General features: G+C 29.4%; 1 protein-coding gene across 1 annotated transcript; it reads left to right on the top strand.

Moving 5' to 3' along the window:
- Nucleotides 1-16,202: 16,202 nt before the first annotated feature.
- Nucleotides 16,203-16,601, top strand: LOC114263638 (RING/U-box superfamily protein). Its single transcript, XM_028204211.2, has one exon. The coding sequence runs from the start codon at nucleotides 16,203-16,205 to the stop codon at nucleotides 16,599-16,601; it is 399 nt and encodes a 132-aa protein (XP_028060012.1).
- The last annotated feature ends 7,483 nt before the right edge of the window (nucleotides 16,602-24,084 follow it).

Raw genomic sequence — 24,084 nt, 5'->3', positions numbered from 1 at the left:
TGACGTTGATCTGAATTAGAAAATTGACGACCGTTTGTAGGTCCACCAATTTGTTCGCCATTTCTTTCACCTCATTGTTCCTCCGCAGGTATCTCTCTTTCCATACCTGGAGGTTGTCCTCGTTATAATACCCGCTCCGGTCCGATTTCTTCGGTACGCCGCCCTCCTGGCCGACCTTTTTTCCTCCGTGATTCTCATCACGAGTCTTTTCGTTGTAGTTGTCTTCTTCGACGTCAAGGTCAATATGTTTCCCACTTTCAATAAAGGGGTCGTCCCCAACCTTCTTTTTTTGTCTGTCGTTGGCCATTTATTCTCCTTGCGTTCCCACAGACGACGCCAAATTGTGTGTGTCAATTTTTGACCACACTGCCAACTAAGTACTCAGCTCGAGAATAACGACAGAATAGATTAAACCTGAACAACCTACAACAGAAAGAAGAGATTCCGGCGGTGGTTCGTCCACCCGGGGCACTCCGACGATCAAGTCAGTTATCTCTCAAAGATAGCAAAAGTGCTTAACTCAGTATTCAGAATATAAAAGCATACCTTAGACCCATAGGGGTGCCTCTCTTTTATAGCCAACACTTACCTAATCCCAATAGAAGCCTAACTTCAATGGACTTAGGATTACTGCTAATCTTGGACTCCTAGTAGGATTGAGATAAACTCTCTAAGAGTCTTACCTTTATCCAAACTGAAATCCTCTCTCATTCTAGGACTCTTGTCCCTTATCCGCTTATCCCAGATTCCTGTATCTTCGCATCATCTCGGCGTCATGACCAGGACACGTGGCACTTCGGCTGGTACTTCGGTGACTCCTCGGCCACGTGTTGTCATTCAGAAATTATGTCCCCACACAAACTATATAGATGTGAACGAGTGCAAACCGATCCGCAAACCGTCCAAATCCAAACCGCGAACACCCTTATGGATTGATATAGTAATGCGAAAGTAATCATTTTAAATCATTGATTCTAAAGATTATAGTAGTATAGAAATCATAATAAAATATATCTTTTCTTATTTTTATTCCATTTTTCTCTTTAGTTTTTCAAGTTATCTAAAATTGCCAACTCTCTCATATATAGTTTTTTAATAAAATTTAGATTAAGACCTATTCTACTCTCTTGTGATATGATTCGAAAACATTTATCTATGCATTTTAAAAATAGTAACATATTTCTTATATGGTTTTAGACTAAATGTTATAGTTACATTTGTTGGAAATGGTGGAAAAATTCTGGGTAAAACTAGAATTTTTTCTTAAGTTTGGTCTATTTTTTAGGTGGGCCCCGAGCATCGATTTACTCGGGTCAAAGTGGTAACGCGTTCTATGCCGCGTTGTGATTCACGTGGTATATTTGGTTGCTTAAAACCATTACCGAGTGAATGGGAAATTGAAGCCAAAGTGTGCTCCATGGAAATGGAGTTTTGGTGGAAATTCCTTAAGGTGGTAAATTGGCTTGTCCCACATTGATTTGGTGGGAAGTTTTGAAAGGGTTTATAAGGCTTAGGGTGAGATACTTAGGGTGTGCCCCAAGGGGTACCCAAGTGTTTTAGAGGGAGAGGTTATGGGCAAAATGGGCTAGACCCATTGGACCCAAAAATCACCACGCGCGCGCGCGCGCCGCCGTCCGTCCGTCCGGTTGGGCTTCTAATCTTTTTGGGCCAAAAACATTTGAATTTAATTTTATTTTTTATTAAAATAAAATCCAGAATTAAACTGTTTTGGATTTATTGCTCATCCAAACAGAGCCCTTCCCGTTTTTATCTGTTTGAATAAATAGATTCAAATCTGTTTAAATTTGAATCTAACAGGTTTCATACCTGTTCAATTTAAAACCTAGAGTCACCTTTACATCTATAAATAGACTAGCCTCCCATTTGGATTTCATTCCAATTTTCGTACTCCATCCTCTGCAAATTATATTCTTCATCTTGCTGCATTTTATTTCCGAAAGAAAGAGTGTAAACACTTAGTGTGTTCGTAAGGCAAACAATTTGTAGTGCTGCTATTGTTTGTGGTAAGATCATTTCATCCTGGGAGATAGACGTCCAAATTCTGAAAGCACCGTGGAGAGGACGAATCTGTCTTAAGGACACAGTGTTAAACACTGGACTTGATCAGAAAAGTTATTCAAATAAATTAACCAAATAAGTTGTTTAATTTTATTCTGTTTTTATTTGTTTATTTAATCAGATTTTATTTTTGTTTTTGTAACAAAATAAAATCTGTGGTTTTATTTATTTATTTTTATTTCGAGTTTGATTTTTGTAATCAAACAAATTCTCTCATTTTCTTTATTTCTTTAAATTCTAATTGTTGTTGTGTACACAATAGAATTAAATCTTTTAAATACAGTGAAGATTATCCTACAACATTTTCCATCCAAATTAGAGTGTGTCTCACATGTTTATTTTGAGAGTACGAAAGAAAAAAAAAATTACTCAAAGTTAAATTTCAATGTAAGAAGACGGCACTAACATTCTTTTACCTCTTTTTTTTAATCTAAATTTCTTATTAATAACATTCTAAATTAACTGTGCGTATTATATAGAACAAATTAAATTAACATAAATACCTTGATTTATTATTATAAAAATTAATCATCAAACTACTTTAATCTAATTTTTAATTTTTAACTCAATTTTTTATTTAATAACATTTTAAAATAAACCAAAACATACATATATATATATATATATATAACAAAACACCCTAATTTATTACCTTAAAAATATCTTATTTAATAACATTTTAAATTAAACATATACATATATACATAAAATAAACAAAATCATAAATTAACCTAAATTACTTAATTCATTACCATAAAATTTTAATCTAATTTTTAATTTTTAACCCAGTTTATTATTTAATAACATTTTAAATTAAATATAGGAAATTTTTTTGATAAATCCACTTTCTAAGAGTTTTCCTTCCAACTCATATTCTTTTTAACTATTTCATTAGGTCCTATTTGAGGTAAGAAGACTAAAACACCCTTAATCTCTCCTACCTTCATTAATGTTGATTGTCATTATATTTTGGTAGTTCTCATGCATCAGGATGTTGACTGTCATTATATTCGCATTAATTTGTCATTATGTTGTCAATTACATGATGCGAATATTCATAATAAAACATACGAATGTAAAGATTCACCTGAATTCTGGAATATTGATAAAGACACTATGATCATGGTGACATGTGTGAAAGTTCGCATTGAGGTAAAAAAAATGAACAACATTAAGTAAAAATAGATACTTTTCAATAGTAAGCTTCATGTTATATCCACATACAAATGTTAATGTTCATAATGTTATATCAATATGATTATGGTGACATGTGTGAAAGTTCACATTAGGGCAAAAAAATAGACAATATTAAGTGGGAATGGATACTTTTCAATGGTAATCTTCATATTATATCAATGATGTCAATGTTCACATTGTAGCTTATAAAGTACGAAAAAATGATAGCATGAACAATGCATTAACCACACACCACTATTTTATGGGTAATCAAACATAATGTGAATAAGAATGAACAGATAATGTGAATGTTCACATCACAACATTAGCTACACACATAGATAATAATATATCAAACCACCATAACCAATAGCAATCACAATCACAAAAAAAAAAGAGAAAATAACATATTATCGCTGTTTAAAAATAAGAATGTTCACATGTTGTGAACATTCACATCACTACATTAGATAAGAGAGAATTTTTCGGAAAGGTTTTGTGAACGTTTACATTAAATGAGAGAGAATTCTCAGGGCATTGAAGCCATTAAAGAACTTTTCGGAAAGATGTCAATTTTATAAGATTATCAAATTTTTTAATAAGTTTGATGAAAAAAGAGTTTTTTTGGTTTAGGGTTTAGGAACACTAAATATCAACATTAAGTTTGATGACAAGGGAGCTTTTTTGGTTTAGAGTTGAGACATTACATATCAATATTAAATATCAACATTAAATATAAGGGCATAAGAGTTTAAGAAAATAGTGTAAATTAAGAAAAAAAAGATTTTATAGAATAAAAGCATACATACATGTGATTAAGTGGGTTAAAAAATTATTTCATAGACTTCTTGGGTTAGAACACTTCTAAATGAAATTTATCAATAAAAATCCCTTAAACGTATACGTATATATTTAACAAATTAAATCATAAATTAATTACAGTTTATATATATACATGCATATCATAATATCCAATTAAAATTAAAAATTAAGTTTGTTAAAAAAATTATTTGAGAAACTATAGTTTCTTAAATGATTTTTATATTATGTTTTCAATTTTTTTTTACTTAGTCACGAAGGTAAATTTATTTATAAGTTTACAAAAAGAACCAAAAATAGAAGCAGAAGAAAACATAACGGGTAGAATTGTCTTTTTATTATTAATATTGACGGAGTTAAGGTTGTATTTTAGTCTAAAATTACATGAGAGATATATAACTATTTTTAAAATACAGGAAGTGAAGTACTATCAAATCATATCATATGGAAGTAAAATAATTTTTTTCCTAAAATTCAATTTTAAATATTTTCCTTTAAAATTCGTCAATCCATTTTATCTTACCCACAGTTTTGCTTACAACTCAATTTCAAGAAGCTAGACCTTTTTTAAATGAGACACTATTATGTAGTCATTTACACCACTAGAGCTCTACTCAAATATTTGTTGTGGACAGGTGTTAAACCCTGCCATAGCATGAGGAGTATATTCTTTTAAATGAGACACTATTAGGTAGGGGTGAGTAGTGAATATTTTGATTTGTTCAAATCGATTGAATTGAATTAATTTGTCACATTTTGGATAGATGTGTGATGACGAGTGGACAATTATAGATTGATTTTTTGTCATCTTCTTAGTTTTGGACAGATGGCAGATTTGAGGTTCTTTTAGCCGCAATTGAACCGCCAAACCACGAGCCCCTAATAATTTATAAGATTTTGTGTCTTTAATTTGTTTAGATATTCTGTTTGTGTTTTCAATTAAAAAAAAGTTTAGATACTCTGTTGTATTTTCAATTTAGAAATCCTTTTATCAAATGGTAAGGGTTGATATTTAATATTTTTGTATGAAAAATATAAGGCTTAATTTGTTCTTTTTTTTAAAAAAAATCAAATTAAATTGTTTTCGAATAAATAAAAAAAAGAAGTAATGAAATAGTTTTGATAATGCAAGATTTTCTTATATGTATTTATTATTGGTATTTGACAATTTACTTGATAAAATTTTGATTATGTTGAGTTCGATTTTTATCCAAAAAAAATGTTGACAATATACTGTATTATGTTCAAAATTTGTAAAAGTTTAAACTGGTAAACCAATTTGTATTCATCTATCAATCCGTATCTATCAATTCGGTGGATGAATGCGGATTAATTTTTTCCAATCTATCTATCTGATAAACGAATGACAAATTAAAAATTGTCAGACCGCAATGAAATCGCAAACACCCAACTATTATGTAGTCATTTACACCACTAGAACTTTACTCAAATATTTATTGTGACAGGTGTTTAATCTTGCCATAGCATGAGGAGTATATTCTTCTAACATTCTCCACCCCAAATTCATTAGGGATCTAGCCTTCGTTTGATAATTTGGGTTAGGTTGGATTTGGGATTATTTTAATCATAAAAAAACAAAATAGACTTTTAGCTTAAAAAGAAAAATGTTACATCCAACCCATAATCATTATATTATTTCTCTCACAAAAAGTCAAAAGAATAAAAAAACTTATTTCAAACGAGGTTTTTTAGCCCCAAACTAAAATAGCCAAAAAGTCAAAAAATTAAAAAACTAAAGTCAAAAAAACTAAAAAGCCAACTCACTTCCCAAACGAACTCATAAAACTTTAATGCTATTTTCCGCGCATCATTCTTATGAAAAAGTGCATGAATTCAATGGAGATACTTGCTACATGCACCAATTACTGTACCAACATATATTATGACATTATTACTGATCTCACCCATAATACAAATTATAAATACTCAAAACCTCTAAAATTATGTTATATCATCTGTTAATACACTAATTGGTACATATAGCGTTATTCATTTACTTATTATTTTCCATAGACTGCATTGGAATATTTTCAAGTTATGTTTGATTTATTAAAATGATGATTTTTTAGTTTTTGGTAAAATGATTAATTCTTTGAATATTAAAAAATAAGTCACTAATTCAAAGAAAAAGGTTATTAATAATATATGTTTTGTAATAAAAGTTAGAAGAAAGATATTTATAAAATAACTTTCATCATTTTCTCTTCATTTAACTTCAACTTGTAGAATTTCATGTAACTTCCAACTGACAAAACCAAACCATAGCAAGGGTTCGGTTTGGTGATTATTTCTTTTAATTCTAATTGATTGAACTGTTTACAATCCTAGTGAGAATAAAAATATTATATGAGGGAACAATAATTCTAAATGCACAGATGGTGATCATACAATGAGACACATATATCTTATTAGGGGTAATCTCACAAAGGGGTTGATGATAGAATGTTCATCTTTTTTCACTTTATTCCAATAAACCAAAATAATATTAGTAGCCTTTAACCATACTTTTAATTTGGGGTCAACCTTAATTGGGGCCAATGTATAATCAATTCCCCAATCTTATTAGTTACATTTGGCTAGTGACTTTTTCATCATCCTGTGGGCCAAATCAAAACATGATAATGGCTCCCTAATCAGTCAAGATAAAACAACACCCCCAAAATTCCACTAAACATCATCCACAGTGCTCCTCAGTCCTCAAAAACTACAAATTAAAAGAAAAAGGGGAAATTGTATTTCAATGGTGTAGTGAAAATAATTTTATTTTTATGATGATACAAATTTTCTGTATATATGGTGTAAATCATTCTTATGCATGGTGCAAGTCTATTATATGTGTCAAAATTACACTATAAAAGATTTCATTTATATTGTAATTATTTTTCTACTGTTTTTACTGATTTACAATTTCTCCAATGAAAAGTAGAAAGGTGATTTATTTCACCATTTTTAATTTGCACTTTTGGTAGTTATTGATCCTGTTAAATTTAATAATTATATCTAAACAGAAAGTTTCACCAGTGGTTTATTATTATATGAGGATAATGCGTGCGTGTTATTTACACTGATATTGAACTTTTATTTAAACTATTCGAATTTACATAAATTTACTATTCAAATTCATTCAAAGCTGTGGTGGGATTTTCTTAGTGTATTATGGATATGAGATTCACACATAAAATGAATTTGAGCAATCTAAAATGTTTTTGAACAAAATTTCAGACTATTGCTAAAATATCTATTGACTTCACACAACCCATTAAAAGAAAGGGTAAATTATAAATATATTCCTTAATATTTGCTTAAAATATTAAATTGTCTCTGTAATAAGTCTGGAAAATACATCTCGCCCCTTCAACTTTTCTAATTAGATAACAAATGGCTCATTTCATTAATCAATCATTAAATCAATTAAAGTTTGTAATGATATCAGAAATAAATTTCAGTTAATAATTCTAGTGACTTTATTATTGTACAGGAAGATAGTTAGAAATTTTGTTACTTTCGTAAATTCAGTTAAATGACAAATTATGACAATGGTGAATTAAAAAATTTACTCTAAAGAAAAAGGAGTTTATTTATTTATTTTTATTTTTTTCAATATTATGGAGAAACAAAAAAAAAAAACATTTTATCAATTGTTGGTAAAAATCTAGTTTAAGTCCAATCGACAGTGATTGATCGACAAGCTTCAACTGGTTTTGTGGTCGAGTTCTATGCCTTCAACAGATTAAAGACATCCCTAGAGGTTATTAAATAAAGAAGAAAATGAAACAAAATAGAATATGTATTTATTCAATTAAATTATCACTTGCTATCAGTTATAAGAACTTAAATAAAAACAAAGAAGTTAAAAAAAAATACAGCAATCGACAAAAAGAAGAGAAATAGAGGGTTGGAAAGGTTACTTGTTTAATCTACTCCTAAAATTGCTAATTTAAAACTACTACTAAATAACTCTGCACGAGTATGTTTGATGGTTGATTGATTTTCTTTTTTTCATTCTTTAAGTCTTCTTTTTATACTTGCTTCGCTACCTCATGTTGTAGCTATCAATTCATGATCTTCCTTAATCTTTGCTCGACTCAACCATATTACATATCTTCATAAGAACTATTTGCACATTTTATACTTTGATTTGATATTGATCCCCGGATTTTAACATATGGTTTCTAATTAATCTCAACAAATATCTTTACTGGGTTTATATAATCTTTTCAAGCCACATCACCATCTCTTTCATACCACGTTACTAGCATACTTATTGCGCCATGTCAGTATATCTGTCGACAGAAATAATAAAAAGAAATGTGATCAAGATTATTTTTTGGAAATAGTTTATAATTTCAATCGACAGATTATAATCGAATTTGACCATAACTAATAAGTCACAATCAACAAAAAAAAAAAAAAAAAAAAAAATATGGTTCAAACAGGGATATAATACACTTTTCAAACTATTCATATTGAACTAACCTATTTTTTGAAATTATATATTCAAAATCTGATTTCAATCGCAACATAAGATGCAATTTCATAATGACATGTTTCTAAGCTACTACTGACATGGCACCATCCAACTTCGAGATGCATTTCAAGCTACGATTTTAATTGCCATGAAAAGTTGCAATTTCAATTATGATGAAACTAGCCCACCAATAATTATAGATCTTCATATTTATTTTAGGTTTTTTTAATATGTAAATTATATTTTTAAAGATTTTTTATAAAAATAATGTAACAATCTTTTCATTAACCATAGTGTATGAGAGAAGTTAAAAATAGTACTGCAGTAACTATACACGGATTGTATCTATAATTATTTATATGAGGGGATTTTAAATGTTGATCAGGGAATTTTAACCAAATCAATAAATGCAGGCATATGAAAAGATATATGAATTGAAAAAAGTTAATAAATGCTGATTAAGAGATTTTGACTAAATCAATAAATACTGAGTTTTTTTTTAATAAGAAATTTAGAATATTCAGATTGGGATATTAAAGCTCCCATAGGCCTTGGGGTTAAAAACTCTCTTTTACTTAATATATAGTACTAGCCTATCACCCGTGCTATGCACGGGATAATTATAAATATTTATATTTATTTTAGATTTTTTTAGCATATAAATTATGTTTTTAAAGATTTTTTATAATAATAATTTAACAATCTTATCACTAACCATAGTGTATTGGAGAAATTAAAAAGGGTACTGCAGTAACTATGCACGGGTTGTATCTATAATTATCTGTATGAGGGGATTTTAAATGCTGATTAGAGAATTTTGACCAAATCAATAAATTCAGGCATGTGGATTGAAAAAATGTAATAAATGCTGATCAAGGGATATATATGTGAATTGTAATTTTTAAATGTCTTTTTTTTAAATGTCTTATTTTTCTTTTTTATATTATATTAAAGTTTAATATAATAATCATATGTGTTGAACTTTTCAATGAATTAAATGTCTTGTTTTTTTATATTATATTAAAGTATAATATTTTGATAATAATCATATGTGTTATACTTTTCAAGGAATTTTTTTTATACATGTTCTTAATGCATTAAAGTGTTATTATGAGGGATAATAATCATATGTGTTGGGACTTTTCAAGGAATTCATATGTGTTGGACTTTTAAAAGAATTTTTTTATACTTATTCTTAATGCATTAAAGTGTTATTATAAGAGTAAGGCTTGGGGGTTGTGAGAAATTAATAAATGTTAAGGTTTTTTTTTAAATCAAAAAATCAAGAAATTTAGATTGAGATATTGAAATTCTCACAAAACTTGTGGGTTAAAGATAAATATAAATAAATAGATAGATATAGATATAGATATTTATATTTGTTTTAAATTTTTTTTAATATACATATTATTTGTTTTGGAAAAGGTACTGCAGTAATTATGAGAGAAGTCAAAAAGTCTTATGGGTTGAGAGAAGTTAATAAATGCTGAGGTTAATTTTTTTTTTTAAATCAAAAAATTAGAAAATTAGGATTGACATATTGGAACTTCCACAAGTCTTGGGGTTTAGAAATCTCATTTTACTTAATATATAGTACAGATAGATTGCATGTTAAAAATATGATTTCATTGTCAATCAAGCAAACTTTATTTAGACGATTTCAATACACTAAAATAAAATAAAATAAATCAAAATTTTAATTCCACTTTCATTAAGAAAAACCTTATAATCCTTTTTTTTTATGAATTAAAGGTTCTATTTTCGCAGAAAATGCCCAAATTTTTGTCCATGTCAATTAATTGATTATTTATTTGGAATTTCATTACATATTTTTTTAAAAACATTTTTACATTAAAGGTTCTATTTTTTTAATTTTTGTTTTGAGGTCAATTAAACCTTTTCGTGTTTTTTTTTTTAAAAATAATTTTATTCGTATTTTTTTTAGTGTAATGAAATCACATGAATAAAGTTTGCTAGGTTGACGATGAAATTGCATTTAACTTCTAAATATGATTTTATGATAGTTGAAATCGTAACTTCTAAATATGATTTCTTTGCAGGGTGAAATCGTATATTGAAATTGTGATTTCATAATGTCATGTCGGCAGTAACTTGGAGCCATGTCATCATGAAATTGAATTTTGAATATCAGTTTCAAAAAATGTGTTAGTTCAATTGATAGTTTAAAAAGTGGGTTAATTCAATAATTTTTTTTTTTTGGAATATTCAAAAAAAATATCAAAGAAAAGAAGTCAAAAATCAAAAGAGGAAAAAAAAAAAGGTGAGTAAATTACAAATACATTTTATGATGTTTGCTTAAAATATGAATTATCTCATGTGATTTTAAAAATTAGGGCAAATTACATATACACCCCTCGAGGTTTGGCTAAATTACAGATACCCCCCCTGAGGTTTCGGAAATTACATCCCGCCCCCTGAGGTTTGTATTTTCATAACAATTTGCCCCCTGAGATTTATATTTCATAACAAATTATCCCCTAATTTCTTATGCAAATATAGCATTCAGGGGGGAATTCGTAATTTCTCAAACCTCAGGGGGGCATCTGTAATTTAGCCAAACCTCGAGGGGTGTATATGTAATTTAATATCTCATTGTCAAAATTTTTTATTTAACAAAATTAAGAGAAAAAATAAAATTTCTAACTAATCTACTATATAACAATAAAATAATTTAAATTGTTAATTGAAATATATTTATGATATTATTAAAAACTATTAATTAATTTAATGATTTATTAATAAAAATAATTATTTATTATGCAATTAAAAATTTGATAAAATATAATTTGTAGAACCATGTGAAGTAGTTCATATTTTAAGTAAAATTTGAAAAATGTATTTGCAATTTTAGGAAAAAAAGAAAAAAAAGAAGCTATATACAGCATTACTGGGATTGGGAGTAGGTGCTATTCATATCTCTTGAGATTTATTCAGATATAATTTTGACCTTTTATTTTATATGATTTGTTGAGCATATTATTTATATAAAAATAAAATTAATCTGACAAGTATAACCACATGATCAAGCTGAATAATAATTTTTTAAAAATATTAAAATCATACTAATTGTTTATTTTCCTAAACATAAACGTTGTTTTATTGTGAGTTACAAATGTTTAATTAATTTGAATTTTTTCACGAATGATCTATTCAATAAATTTTACACTATAAATAATTTAAATTATTAAAATAAATTCATGACATATTTTCCTAAGCTTAGAGCATCAGCTTCAGCCTCTTCAAATTCTTAGTCAAATTAGAGCTTAAAAAGTTATTTCGTTATTTTAACTAGTCACTTAACATCTCCAACCCATTAAGCATATAATGCTTGTTAGTTAAAATGCATAATATGACTTATTTTTTTCAATTTCAATGCACTAGTCATATGATTAGGCATTTTAGTTCAATTCATATTCACTAGTTACATGTAGCTAGCCTTCAACGCTAGGCAAAATATATTCAATCATTAGGATCATTTCCCTCCATTTTTGTTACTGACGTGACATTCTATAAAATTAATAGTATTTGAATAAATAACTAAAATAAAGAGCATGTTTGGAGTAAAAACATAAAACAGTTAATATGTAAAATAAAATGTATATTTTATAGTAATATTTAGATAGGTAAAATGCATACTACCGTTGGAGATGTTCCCACTACATCAAACTCTCTATTCTAACTCAATCCTATTAAAATATTATTTTATTATTATATTTGTTATTATTTCTTTTTTTATTAAATTGATGAGCCGCCAGTTAAATAATTTTTTAAAAATGCAAAAAAAAAAAAAATGCCATTGAACGGTTGACCGGCTGGATTTTCGGTAACACCTAATCCGCTTGTTGTAGTGATGAACAATACCTCATTTATTATAACGAGATATAGTAATGTTAACAAAATGAATGAACGCTATACCGAATCTAATAAAGCACATATTTTTAACTTTTATTTTTTACAATAACTTCAAAGTTAGGCCAAGTTTGGCATATTACAAAAAAGTCAAAAAGTCAAAAAGTTACTCAAAAAGTTAAAAAGTTATCACTATTCACCAAAAGTCAAAAATTACAACTGCACAACTCTCAATCCTAATTTTCCCGTACACACTAATTTATATAATTTTTTAATACACATTTTTCATAAAAATTCAAAAAGTTAACTCAAACATTCATATTTTTTTTCTCAATTTTTTAATCTAAAAAGATAAAAAGTTCATTTAGGCCTCGTTTCGGAAGGACGATTTAGCTAAAAAATTAAAAAGTTACTAAAAAGTCAAAAAGTTAACAATCCATACCAAAAAGTCAAACATTTTTTTTTCTCTCTACTTTTTGCACATCTTTTCGTAAAAAATCAAAAAGTAATCCCAAACATACTAATTTTTTTAACTCATATTTTAGTTAAATAATTAAAAAATTATTAAATTAATCTATTTCCAAACGAGAACTTATTTACAACACCTCAAACAACCCTTTATTATAAACAAGTTGAAACTGATGTGATGCTCTTACAACACAACAATATGCCAGCAAAACAGTGCACCAACCTTGTTCCCCGTGTAACCGATGTCGTGGACAATTGGGTAGTCGTATACACAAATTCAGTATAGACAGTGCATTTTAGCAACAAAAGGAAAGAAAAAGAAAAAGAGTTTCGTAGTTAAGAAATGAAACGCAAGTGTTTCTTTCTTTTGATCCACGAAATCAGAAACAGCTTCACCTTCATGCCTCTCTCCTCTTGTTTGTTTGTGTTCCCAACATAGCCGTTACCCTCCTAATATAAATACGCGTCACCCTCACTCACCCCCTACCCATTAATAACCTCCATTTCGAATGTCGCACCCCCTTTCTTCTCCTCCCACCTCACCATCCACTTTCCCTCTGCCCAAACATCCCCTTTACATATTTTCCCCCACTTTCCCAGAAAAACCTTTACTGTTCGCTGTAGTAGACTTGTTTGGCAAAATTTATTGGTTATGTTTGGTTTGTCTCTGAGAATATATTTTTAAAGAAAATTTTTTAAAACATGTTTGATTAAAAAAAATTTAGGATAAATTATAAATATATCTCCTGAAATTTGTTTAAAATACGGATTATTTTTTGTGGTTTAAAAAATTACAAATATTCTCTTTAACAGAATTAATTATAAAAATAAAATTCATAATTACTCTTCTATATAATAATAAAATTACATAAATTATTAATTCACACATATTTCTAACATTATTAAAAACTGTTAATTAGACTTGATTTATTAATAAAATAGGTGATTTGATATGAAAATAAAAACTTCAGTGGGTGGAATGTAATTTCTAAAACTATAAGAACGATTCGTATCTTAATCAAATTTCAGGGGATGTATTTGTAATTTATCCCAAAAAAAATTTAAAAAATTTAAAAATCACTTTTCCCTGTATTACACATCAATCAATCACATTTCCTCTTCTCCTTCTTAATTGCTTTTTCTTTCACATCTATCTATTGAACTATAAAAAAATATCAAATCATCTCAAACTCCAAAACTATTTTCAAAATACACAACTAAACAAATTTTCAAAATTTGTAAACTCTCTCCAGAAAATTATTTTTGAAATAATATCCCAAAATACAAACCAAATAAGGCGATTATCGTTAAAATTGTGTTTAAATCATGAATTAAAAAGAAAATTTTAAAAAATAATATATATGTGCATTTTGCATAATATATATATTTTTTAATCAAATCCTTACATAAATTAATGATTCAAATACAACTTAAAAGTTAACAGCGAAAAAGTGAAATATGGTTGGTGTAACGTTTTACAAAATTACTCACCCAAAAAACATTTTACAAATTAAAAGTTGATAAGGCATGAATTAAAACTACGTAGCCTCGTTTGAGAATATGATTTTTTAGTTTAAAAATTAAAAAATTATTTAAAAAATTAAAAAGTCAACAAATTATACAAAAATGGTCAAATTTTTTCTTTTCTCTTTACTTTTTGCATATATTTTCGTAAAAAATCAAAAATTTATCCCAAATGTACTAATCTTTTTACCCTATATTTTAGCTAAAAAATCAAAAAATCATTAAAAATAAACAAGGTCATTTAAATTATTTTTGTCTCATAAAGACTGTTTTAGGAACTACCAAAATTACAAAAAAATAACTACTAAAATATCAACTCTTTCTTTTTCTTTTCTTTTCCTTTTTTTTTTTTATCTTTTCGTAAAAAATTTAAAAATCAATTAAAATAGAGTAATGCTACGCTTATGAAAGAAATATTATGAAAATTTTCATAAAGATTCTCCGCCCCTATATTAGTTTATGGTGTTTTATTATATGTTATACAATTATATACAAGTTACAATACACTATCTATCAATCATAGGGCACATAAGATAAAACTTTTTTTTGTTGAATGTTAAGACAACTAAGTTTATACTATTTGTAAACTAAAACTTCAAAATTAAAACATACTTATATTAATGTAAGTTTTTTTTTTTTTTCTTATTTTGCTATCTATCATGCTAAATTATTTTTAAAAATTTCATGAAATTTTTTATGATATTTCTTTTGTTAAACCTAACATTACTCTTTAAATAACTACTTCTCAAAATAATTCAAAAAACAAAAAAAATATATATATATATATATACAAACTCACTTTCTAAATATATTTTCTAGACCCAATAATGAATCAAGATCCTCTCATTCATCTCTCTCTTTAACTCCCTCTTTGCTAGGCCATTGGGCCCACTTTTGGATCCAATTTCAATGATCCGAACCGTTTACATTTTAAGATTTGTTGAGTATATCATACCTGTAAAAAATTAAGTTGATCGGATATCACAAACAACGTGTTCGAATCATCGAATTACAAATCATTTTTTTAAAAAATTTAATAAACAGTTTTCCAAACACATACTTTCTGATATCCGATCAACTTGATTTTTTACAGGTATGATATACTCAACAAATCTTAAAATGTGAACGGTTCGGATCATCAAAAGTGGATTCAAAAGTGGGCCCAATGGCCTAGCAAGGAGAGAGTTAAGGAAAGAGTTGAAGGAGAGGATTTTGATTCATATCAACGTAATTTTTTACAGGTATGATATATTCAACAAATCTTAAAATGTGAATGGTTTAGATCATCAAAAGTGGATCCAAAAGTAGGCCCAATGGCCTAGTAAGGAGGGAGTTAAGGAGAGAGATGAAGAAGCGTGAGTAATATGATTGGTTAATAATTGAGAAGATACGAGAGAAGTGTTATTTTAGATACCTTAATTGATTGTCACATCATTAGAATTGAAAATTAAATTTTTTTAATTTGTATAGCAATGCCTTCCAAAAAATTATAAGTAAAAACTCCCCAAATATTTTACACATTTTTTTAAAAAAAAATATATAAAGTTATAAGCAAATCTATAAATTTTTGATAATCAAATTTTTAAACTTATTTAAACAGATTCTCAAAGTAAAATAAAACAAAGATTATAAGGAATTAAAATACACAGCCCCATACAATCCCGGTATCCTACACCCCACCACCCTTTAGCCCTCTCTCTCTCTCTCTCTCTCTCTCTCTCCTCTATCAAACACCCACAGAATTTCCTTTCTCATTCGACTTAAAAAAAAGAAGGAAATGTTGGTTTCGGTGTTTCTTGCACTGTTTCTACCGTGCGCCGGCATGAGCGCAGTGTTCGTGGTCTACTTATGTCTGTTGTGGTACGCGGCGAACATCGACAGCAACCGGACTGATTACCGGCTACCAGAGAAACCGGAGGAGAAGAGTGGTCTGACGGCGGCGGAGCTGGAAAAGCTGCCCAAGATTACGGGAAAGGAATTGGCGATGGGGACGGAGTGCGCGGTGTGTCTGGACGAGATAGAGGTGGATCAACCGGCTCGGCTGGTACCCGGTTGCAATCACGGGTTTCATCTACAATGCGCCGATACGTGGCTTTCCAAAAACCCTGTTTGCCCTGTTTGCAGGGCTAAGCTCGACCCTGAGTTTTTTAACCCTCCTCAAGACAATCCCTGCTAGAGAGAGAGAGAGATTGTGGATTCTCTGTTTTCATGGTTTTAATTGTTTATTTTATTTTATTTTTTTGAAATTTTATTGGGTTTTTAGAGATGGTGATTAGTCTTTTTTTGATATATGTTTGTGTCTGGGTGATCATGAGGTTCTTTAGAACTACATAAAACACAACCTTCTTCTGTAAATATATATATATATATATATATATATTTTTATAATAAAACTTTATGTATAATACAGGTTTTGATTCACTTGGGAAGTGCTTGTGCTGTGAAAATTTTGTTTGTTGGTGATTGCATGTGTAACTTTTACACTTGTTCCACCTGTGCAAATTTATTCATACATTAAATAAGTTTGTCAACATTACATTTTGTGGTTATTGATTGTTTTTTTGTCTTAGAAGCGTGACAATTCAATTCAGCAACAAAGTTAAAAAAGTAGTGTGAACAAATTTACTTAGATTTTTAGTTAAAGACAAATGTAAATAACTGTTCTTTATGTATTGTTTAATATTAAAAAATATGCATAAAATGTCTTAAAAATATGTAAAATTATTAAAGAAGTATATTGAATTTAATAAAAAATGTCTTTTATTTTTTAAATTTTTTTATCCTTTACTTGAGCTCAAAAGATACTTGTGAAAAAGACGCTTAGTTAAAATAAGGATGAATTATAATAAAATCAAGCTTTAATCGATTCGCTTCTTAAATTTAGGAAATATTACGGTGGTTTGCAGAGTCACTAATAATCTCTTAAATTTAAAAAAAAATTAAAAAAATGAATTAGAGGGAAAAAAAAATGATCTATTATTTAAAAAGATAAAGGTGATTCTCTAGAAATAGAAAATTTTTCCCTTTTGTAATAATTTAAATAAAAAAATAAAGAGTATTTACCAAAGATGTTTATCAAATTGAGTAGGAGCGTTATTGCAAAATAGCTGTGGAGTGACGCGGAAAGTGGATGTTGCGTGAGAGTATACGTATATGTTAAAGTGACGTTGTCTTGCCTAACTTAATTTTCATCTTACTTTGTGGCAATTTGCTGTGGATTCGCTGGAAATTTGATTTTTTTACATTGTGTTTTGATTTGTTTTTATAAGGTAGAAATAAGTTCCAGTTCAACAAAAAAAAAAAAAAAAAGTAGAAATAAGTTATGAATTTGAAAATATATATTTTTTTAATTGTATCAAAAAATTGAAAATTATTGAGATTTTTAATTTCTTTTGGTAACTTTTTTTTCTATAATTTTTAATTTCTTTCAACTTTTAATTATTTTAATCAAAAAAATTAAATTACCAAACCAAGCAGTTACCATGAAATAATTTTCAGATTAAATTGGCTGAGTTGGGAAAGAATGGGTTGGATGAGTTTGAGACTATTTTAGCCACAAAAAATTGAATAGATAGGTTTTTTTAGTTCAATAAAATAAAATATCACATCCAACTTATAATCATTACATTATTTTTCTCACAAAAAGTCAAAAAAATCAAAAAATTCTTTTCAAACAAGACTTTTTAACCCCAAGTTAAAATAACCAACAAGCTAAAATAGCTAAAAAGTCAAAAAATCAACTCACTTCCCAAATGAACCCATTATAAGGAGAATTTTTGAATGTGTATGGCATATGATATGTCATTTACTTACGTATTTTTGTGATTTAGATTAAACACTTTTGTGAGAACTTACCATATATTTTTATTAGTTACTTACATGAATTTGTACTAAATTATGCAATTTTGTGAGATGAGTAACATATATTTGTGAAAACTTAGCGTCAAATTATAATTTCTCAAATTTTTATAAATTAACTTAAGCGATTTTGTAAGATAACTTATATATTTTTGTGAATACTTAAATTTACATACTGCTTGCATATGATGTGCAACCCTTAAGGGATTGCACACCCAAACACTTCTCAATTATAAATATAATTATGATATTTACTTAAAATATATGTTATAAATATCATTTTATTAGAATTTTTTTTATAAAAAAATTGATAATAAATGTAATATAAGAAGGGTGTAACGCGTTAGGTTCAATAGATATTTATTATTGATGCCAGCTCTGCCCTTTATGAAATAGTTTGGTAAAAAAATCTTTTGTTGATTTTGGAGAACATTTTATTTCTAATTTTATCCATTAATTTTTTTTTTTTTAATTGTCAACTTTTTTTCAACTATTTGCTCAATTTTTTTCCCTTTGTCTTATCTGTTAATTTTTTTGTAATGTGTTGAAATTTACCACCTTAATATTTCGACACCTATCTGTTCAATTTTTTTAAAAATTTCTATCTGTTAAAATATCAAACTAAAACGAAATCCTATTTGTTCAAATCCACTATCTGTTCAATATGAGCCTTTACCAGATCTGAGAAAAAAATAAAAAAAAAAAATTAAAGACACAAACAATACCTAACAAAACACAAAGCTTATACAATGAAATCTAACAAACTACAATCAAAATAGAATCCAGATTGCAGAATCAAACACATAATCCGAAGAAAAAGCTAAACAACCATAATTAGTATTCAAACCATGGTGTGTGTATAAAGAAACATACAAACCGGAGATTGAGGAAGAGAGAGATGAGTCGACCTGCGAGAAAGAGATGACCTGAACTCTGTGCTCTTTTACAATCTCTTTCTCTTCTCTGTTATATATATACATATATACATGTATATGTATGTAAATGCTTTTGCTTTTTGGAATTTCAGAATGGAGGAGAGAGAAACAGAGACTCCAATTGAAAAAGGAAGCCGGTGAAGTAGAAGGGCGGTTGATGGTTGTCATGTGCTTGATGGTTTGAGACTCCAACGCCGCCGATTCCTCAACCTCGAAGTTCTCGCCATTGGAGCTTTTCAACCCGATTGGTCTTCGAAGTCGACATGGTTGTGGTGAGCAGATCGGAGCAGATCGGGGGTTATTAAAGTGCCGTCCAGAAGCTCTGATTCAAATATAGACACTGAATCGTCCAGATCTGAGGCGGTGGTGGGGGTTTTGGAGAGAGAGGTGGTGCGGTGGGTAGAGAGAAACACGGTGTTTAGGGGGGAGAGAGAGAGAGAGAGGTGGCGGCGGCGGAGGAGGGAGGCTGACATCGAAGGCGGATGAGAGAGAGAGATCTGAGATATTTTGAGTGAGAGTGAGAGAGAGAGAGAGAGTGAAGCCGGTCTGGAATTAATTATTTTAGTTGGTTTTTATGAAAAATATATAAAAAAATATAAAAAATATATAATAATTTATAACGATTTTTTTAAAAAAAAATTGATTAAAATTTTAAGTCCCTCAGGAGAAAATCATAAAGAGGGAGGGCAGAGGTAGAGAGGGGTATTTTAAGGATGGTTTGGGATGATTTAAATAAGTATATTTTTTGATTTTTTATGAAATATGGGTTAGGCATGGGTTGAGTTTGAAGTGATGTGCTAAAGAGGTGATGTAGCTTAAATAAGATGATATGATTTAAATAGGATAATAATTTTTTGACTTTTTAAAGTTATGACAAACAACACGTTAGTTATTTTGCGAGAATTTGACATAATAAATTAACTCTGGACCTTTAAGCAAGAAAAATTGAAGAATAAATTTTTCACCTGAGCGCCTTTTTTTTATTTAACAAAATTATCAAAAAAAAATAAAATTTTTAATTAGTCTCCTACACAATAATAAGATTATCAGAATTATTAATTAAAATATATTTATAATATCATTAAAAATTATTAATTAAGTTAATAATTTATTAATAAAAGTGATCATTTGTTATGTGATTATAAATTTGGAGGAGTGATATATAATTATTAAAATTACATAATATAATTTGTATTTTAAACAAATCTCATAAAGTGTATTTATAATTTAAAAGGAAATTTAGTCAAAACACCTCCATTGAACCCTCATTTGGTGAAAATGACAGTCCAATTTATTTTTCTTCATAAATTCCTTAAGAAAAACACATAATTGAGTAATAATAAAGCAAAAAAAATATATATATTTTTTTTCTTGGACAATATTGCCAAACATGTTACGGTAAGACAGAGTAACAAGTTACTATCAAACAAAACAATTGTCAAACAGAGTAACACGTTACTATGGGACAGAGTAGCATGTTACTGTTACTGTTTGTATCAATTTCAACGGTAATAATTTTTTAAAAAAAGATTTTATAGTCAACATGGATCTTATTTGATAGATCTTAATGAAAGAATTCTAAAAATATTAATTTTATTAAAAACCGTTATCTACATCAAACGTTATATTATTTTAAAATTTAATATTTTGATAATAATGTTATTTGTTGAACTTTTTAAAGAAAATTTTTTATACTTATTTTTAATACATTAAAATTTTAATCAAAACCACGTTTAAACAATAACTTTTTCAGATGGAGGAGTCTGCATTCCATGACACCCAATGTATGTGCCGAGCGTAAGATGAAGGGTGCTCAACCATCACCAAACACAGTTTGTTCGGTTGTCTCTGTTTTTTTATTTTTAGTAATTTTTTTGAAATATTTTACACAATTTTTTATTTTTTAGATATACATAATCTAGACATACTTAAAAGGGAAAATTGGTCTAAGGTCCCTCTCCCACTTTTCGTAATGGAAGAGATCCACAAAATTATTTTTTGATGTCTAAGGTCCCTAAACAAGTATCAGAGAAATTTGACTCTTTGTCCCGAAACTATCGAAGGTCGGGACAGCAACAGAGACAACTGGTACGCATTCGGAAACGGAAACGATTGAAGTGGTGCGAATGGAGATGGAATCGACGTCCAATGGATCGACCTTGGGGACCTGGTAGGGCACAAGAGGGCTGTCGTACTCAATCGCGATGGAGTAATCGAGCTGTTCTTCGTTAGGCAATAGAGCTCCGGCAGGTAACATCTTCCTCAGATGGTTGCCACCGCAACATTCACGTCTTTGGGCACCACATCGCCTCTGTACATCAGACAATAAGCCATGTATTTGCCATGGTGAGGATCGCATTTCACCATCATAGAAGATGGTTCGAATGCGCTGTTTGTGATCTCACGCCAATGGGTGTGGCTTCTTCGGCGCAGCGGCGACGATGAACTTGTGCTCCAAGTGCTACAGAGACTTCCGGATCACAGGGCAGATGTTTACTCATTTGGTGTGGTACTGCTAGAAGTGCTTTCTGCGAAGTCGGTAATGAATCCCGTAGCAGAAGAGGAAGATGTAAACTTAGTAGAGTGGGTATCATCTCACCTCCATAATGGTACCGCGGACCAGATTGTAGACACAAGTATGAAAGGAACAACATCAAGAGTCATTTGTGAAGTTTTTGGAAATTGCCATGAATTGCTTGGCCAAACATAGTGTAGAGAGGCCAACTATGGGTGAGGTTCTTTGGAACCTAGAGTTGCCTTTGAAACTTCAAACTGGTGTTGAAACAGGTAAGGTTGAAGTACTAAACAACATGGATTTTCACATCGCCACAATGGGCACAGGGAACAACTCAGATGCAACTCTTGGAATTGAGTTCTCTGAGATCATGATGCCCCTTGGACATTGATGAAATTGTCTGTAACATTTATGCTTTGCAAATTTGAAGTGTGTTCTCTGAGATTGTGATGCCCCTTGGATGTTGATGAATTTTCTTTGGACTGTGAATTTTCTCTGGACATATGAATTTTCTCTGTGCCGACTTGCAGTTCATAGTTTTCACACCTGTGTTTTGTCTGCCTATCCATCATTCAAATCCCATGGACATCAATCTGAAGTGAGTTTTTGAGGAAATCATGCAAGGGAAATTTTTGAGGACACCTGTGTTTAGCTTGTTTTTGGTTTAATTTCTTCAAATTGCAATAAATTTGGAGTTGCATTGGTAGATTGCCTAGCTAATTTTGCCATTGTCTTTGTTTTTGTTGGGGGAAAAATTTGGGTTCAGTGAGGCATTTGAGTTTATCAAGGAAAAATTTGGAGTCCTTGCGGTTGTGTGTCAAGTTTAGGAGCTGGCTCTCTCTTTGATCGCCAGCGTTGTGGCCATATCATCGTTATCATCACCATCTCTCATTTTTTTCTTGCTGGTTAGAAGTAAGAACCCTCTTTCTCTGTATCTCAATCTCTATATATCTATATACCTACCTGTTACAGAAACAACATTTCCACAAATAGGGTTAAGGCTAGGTACATCTTGCCCTCTTCTCTATTGGGATTTTCATTTTTTCCCCTTAGCATTTTTGTTAGTGTACTTTTATTTTCACTCTTGATAAAGTATGCTCAAGGTATTTTCTTATTGCAGAGTATTAAGGTGTCCTTTACATTGATGGTTAGTTAACTTGATAATGCTATCAAGAAACACAAGTGAGTGTTATTTGCATCACCCTAAATTATTACTCTCTCTCTTTCTCTCTCTCTCTCTCTCTCTCTGTGGTTATTTCAGTCGTTCTAGAGTGATACAAACAAATTTTGAGATGAAAGGAAATGGAAAATGTTAAGTTTCTAGTTGTAAGGTGTGAATGACATCATACAAAAATTATGTAACTACTAGCTCTGAAAACTCATTTGAACATTCCTGTATAATAAAAGGTAGGACGCAAGTATATATTCTGTAGATAATCACAATTCAAGAAACTTTGAATATCAATCAAGTAACTTTTCAAAATGGATTTTTATATAAGGGCCAATTATTTTTTTAATGTATTGTAGTTATTATAAAATTTGCAATGGCAAAAACCTTCTTTTGCAGTGGAGACTTACTATTATAGAGCCTCTATTTCAAATGGAGGCTTTCGGAGCCTCCATTCCAAGTCCAGGTTTATAATTGAATTTTCTACTTTGTCGCCTATTTCTTGTAAGGTGTGTGACTTGGGAAGAAATGGGTCTAGATTGTGAAATAGGTTGGGGTCAAGACCACTCTAGTAATATTTTCAAAATCAACAGTATTTTAATAATGTTTTTGGTAAAGTTAACGTATATCTTTATTCTCCTCCAAGTATTATTTCACCTTGCCTTTTTTTGTCCTAAATATTTAATTGCCCTCTATAAGACGCAGATTCTCTGCACCTATGGCTTCTTACATTAATGACGTTGCTTTATAAATCTACTCATTTTGGCACTTTCATATCTTAAAAAATGAAAGTCAATGTCTTGTTCGGGTCCTTCCCCCTTACCATATCAGCAGACTAGTTCCAATTACAGTTCACTAAACTCAATGTCCACTAGAAATGAAAGTCAAAAGTAGTTTGGATCATATGACAATAAACAAACTCATGTTAGGGCTTAAAAGGCTGCACGTATGCCTTCTGGGGCCACTGTTGGTGCTGTTATTGTTAAAGCAGAGAATAGTCTTGAGACGGATGTATGTTTTCCTGCTTTAGGAGATGCATCTCAATGTAACTCTTGGATTGCCATTCTTTAGGATTAATTTTCCATTGGCTAGCTTTTGACTGGATATAAATTTTGCTATCTGGGATTGAAGGGTGTATTTGTCATATAATCTTTCATTGTTTACTTGTCAAAAAATAACAGAA

Source organism: Camellia sinensis, chromosome 6 (genome assembly GCF_055761805.1).
Source record: "Camellia sinensis isolate YWXY chromosome 6, ASM5576180v1, whole genome shotgun sequence".
Taxonomy (NCBI): Eukaryota; Viridiplantae; Streptophyta; class Magnoliopsida; order Ericales; family Theaceae; genus Camellia; species Camellia sinensis.
This window is presented reverse-complemented; position numbering and strand designations above follow the sequence as displayed.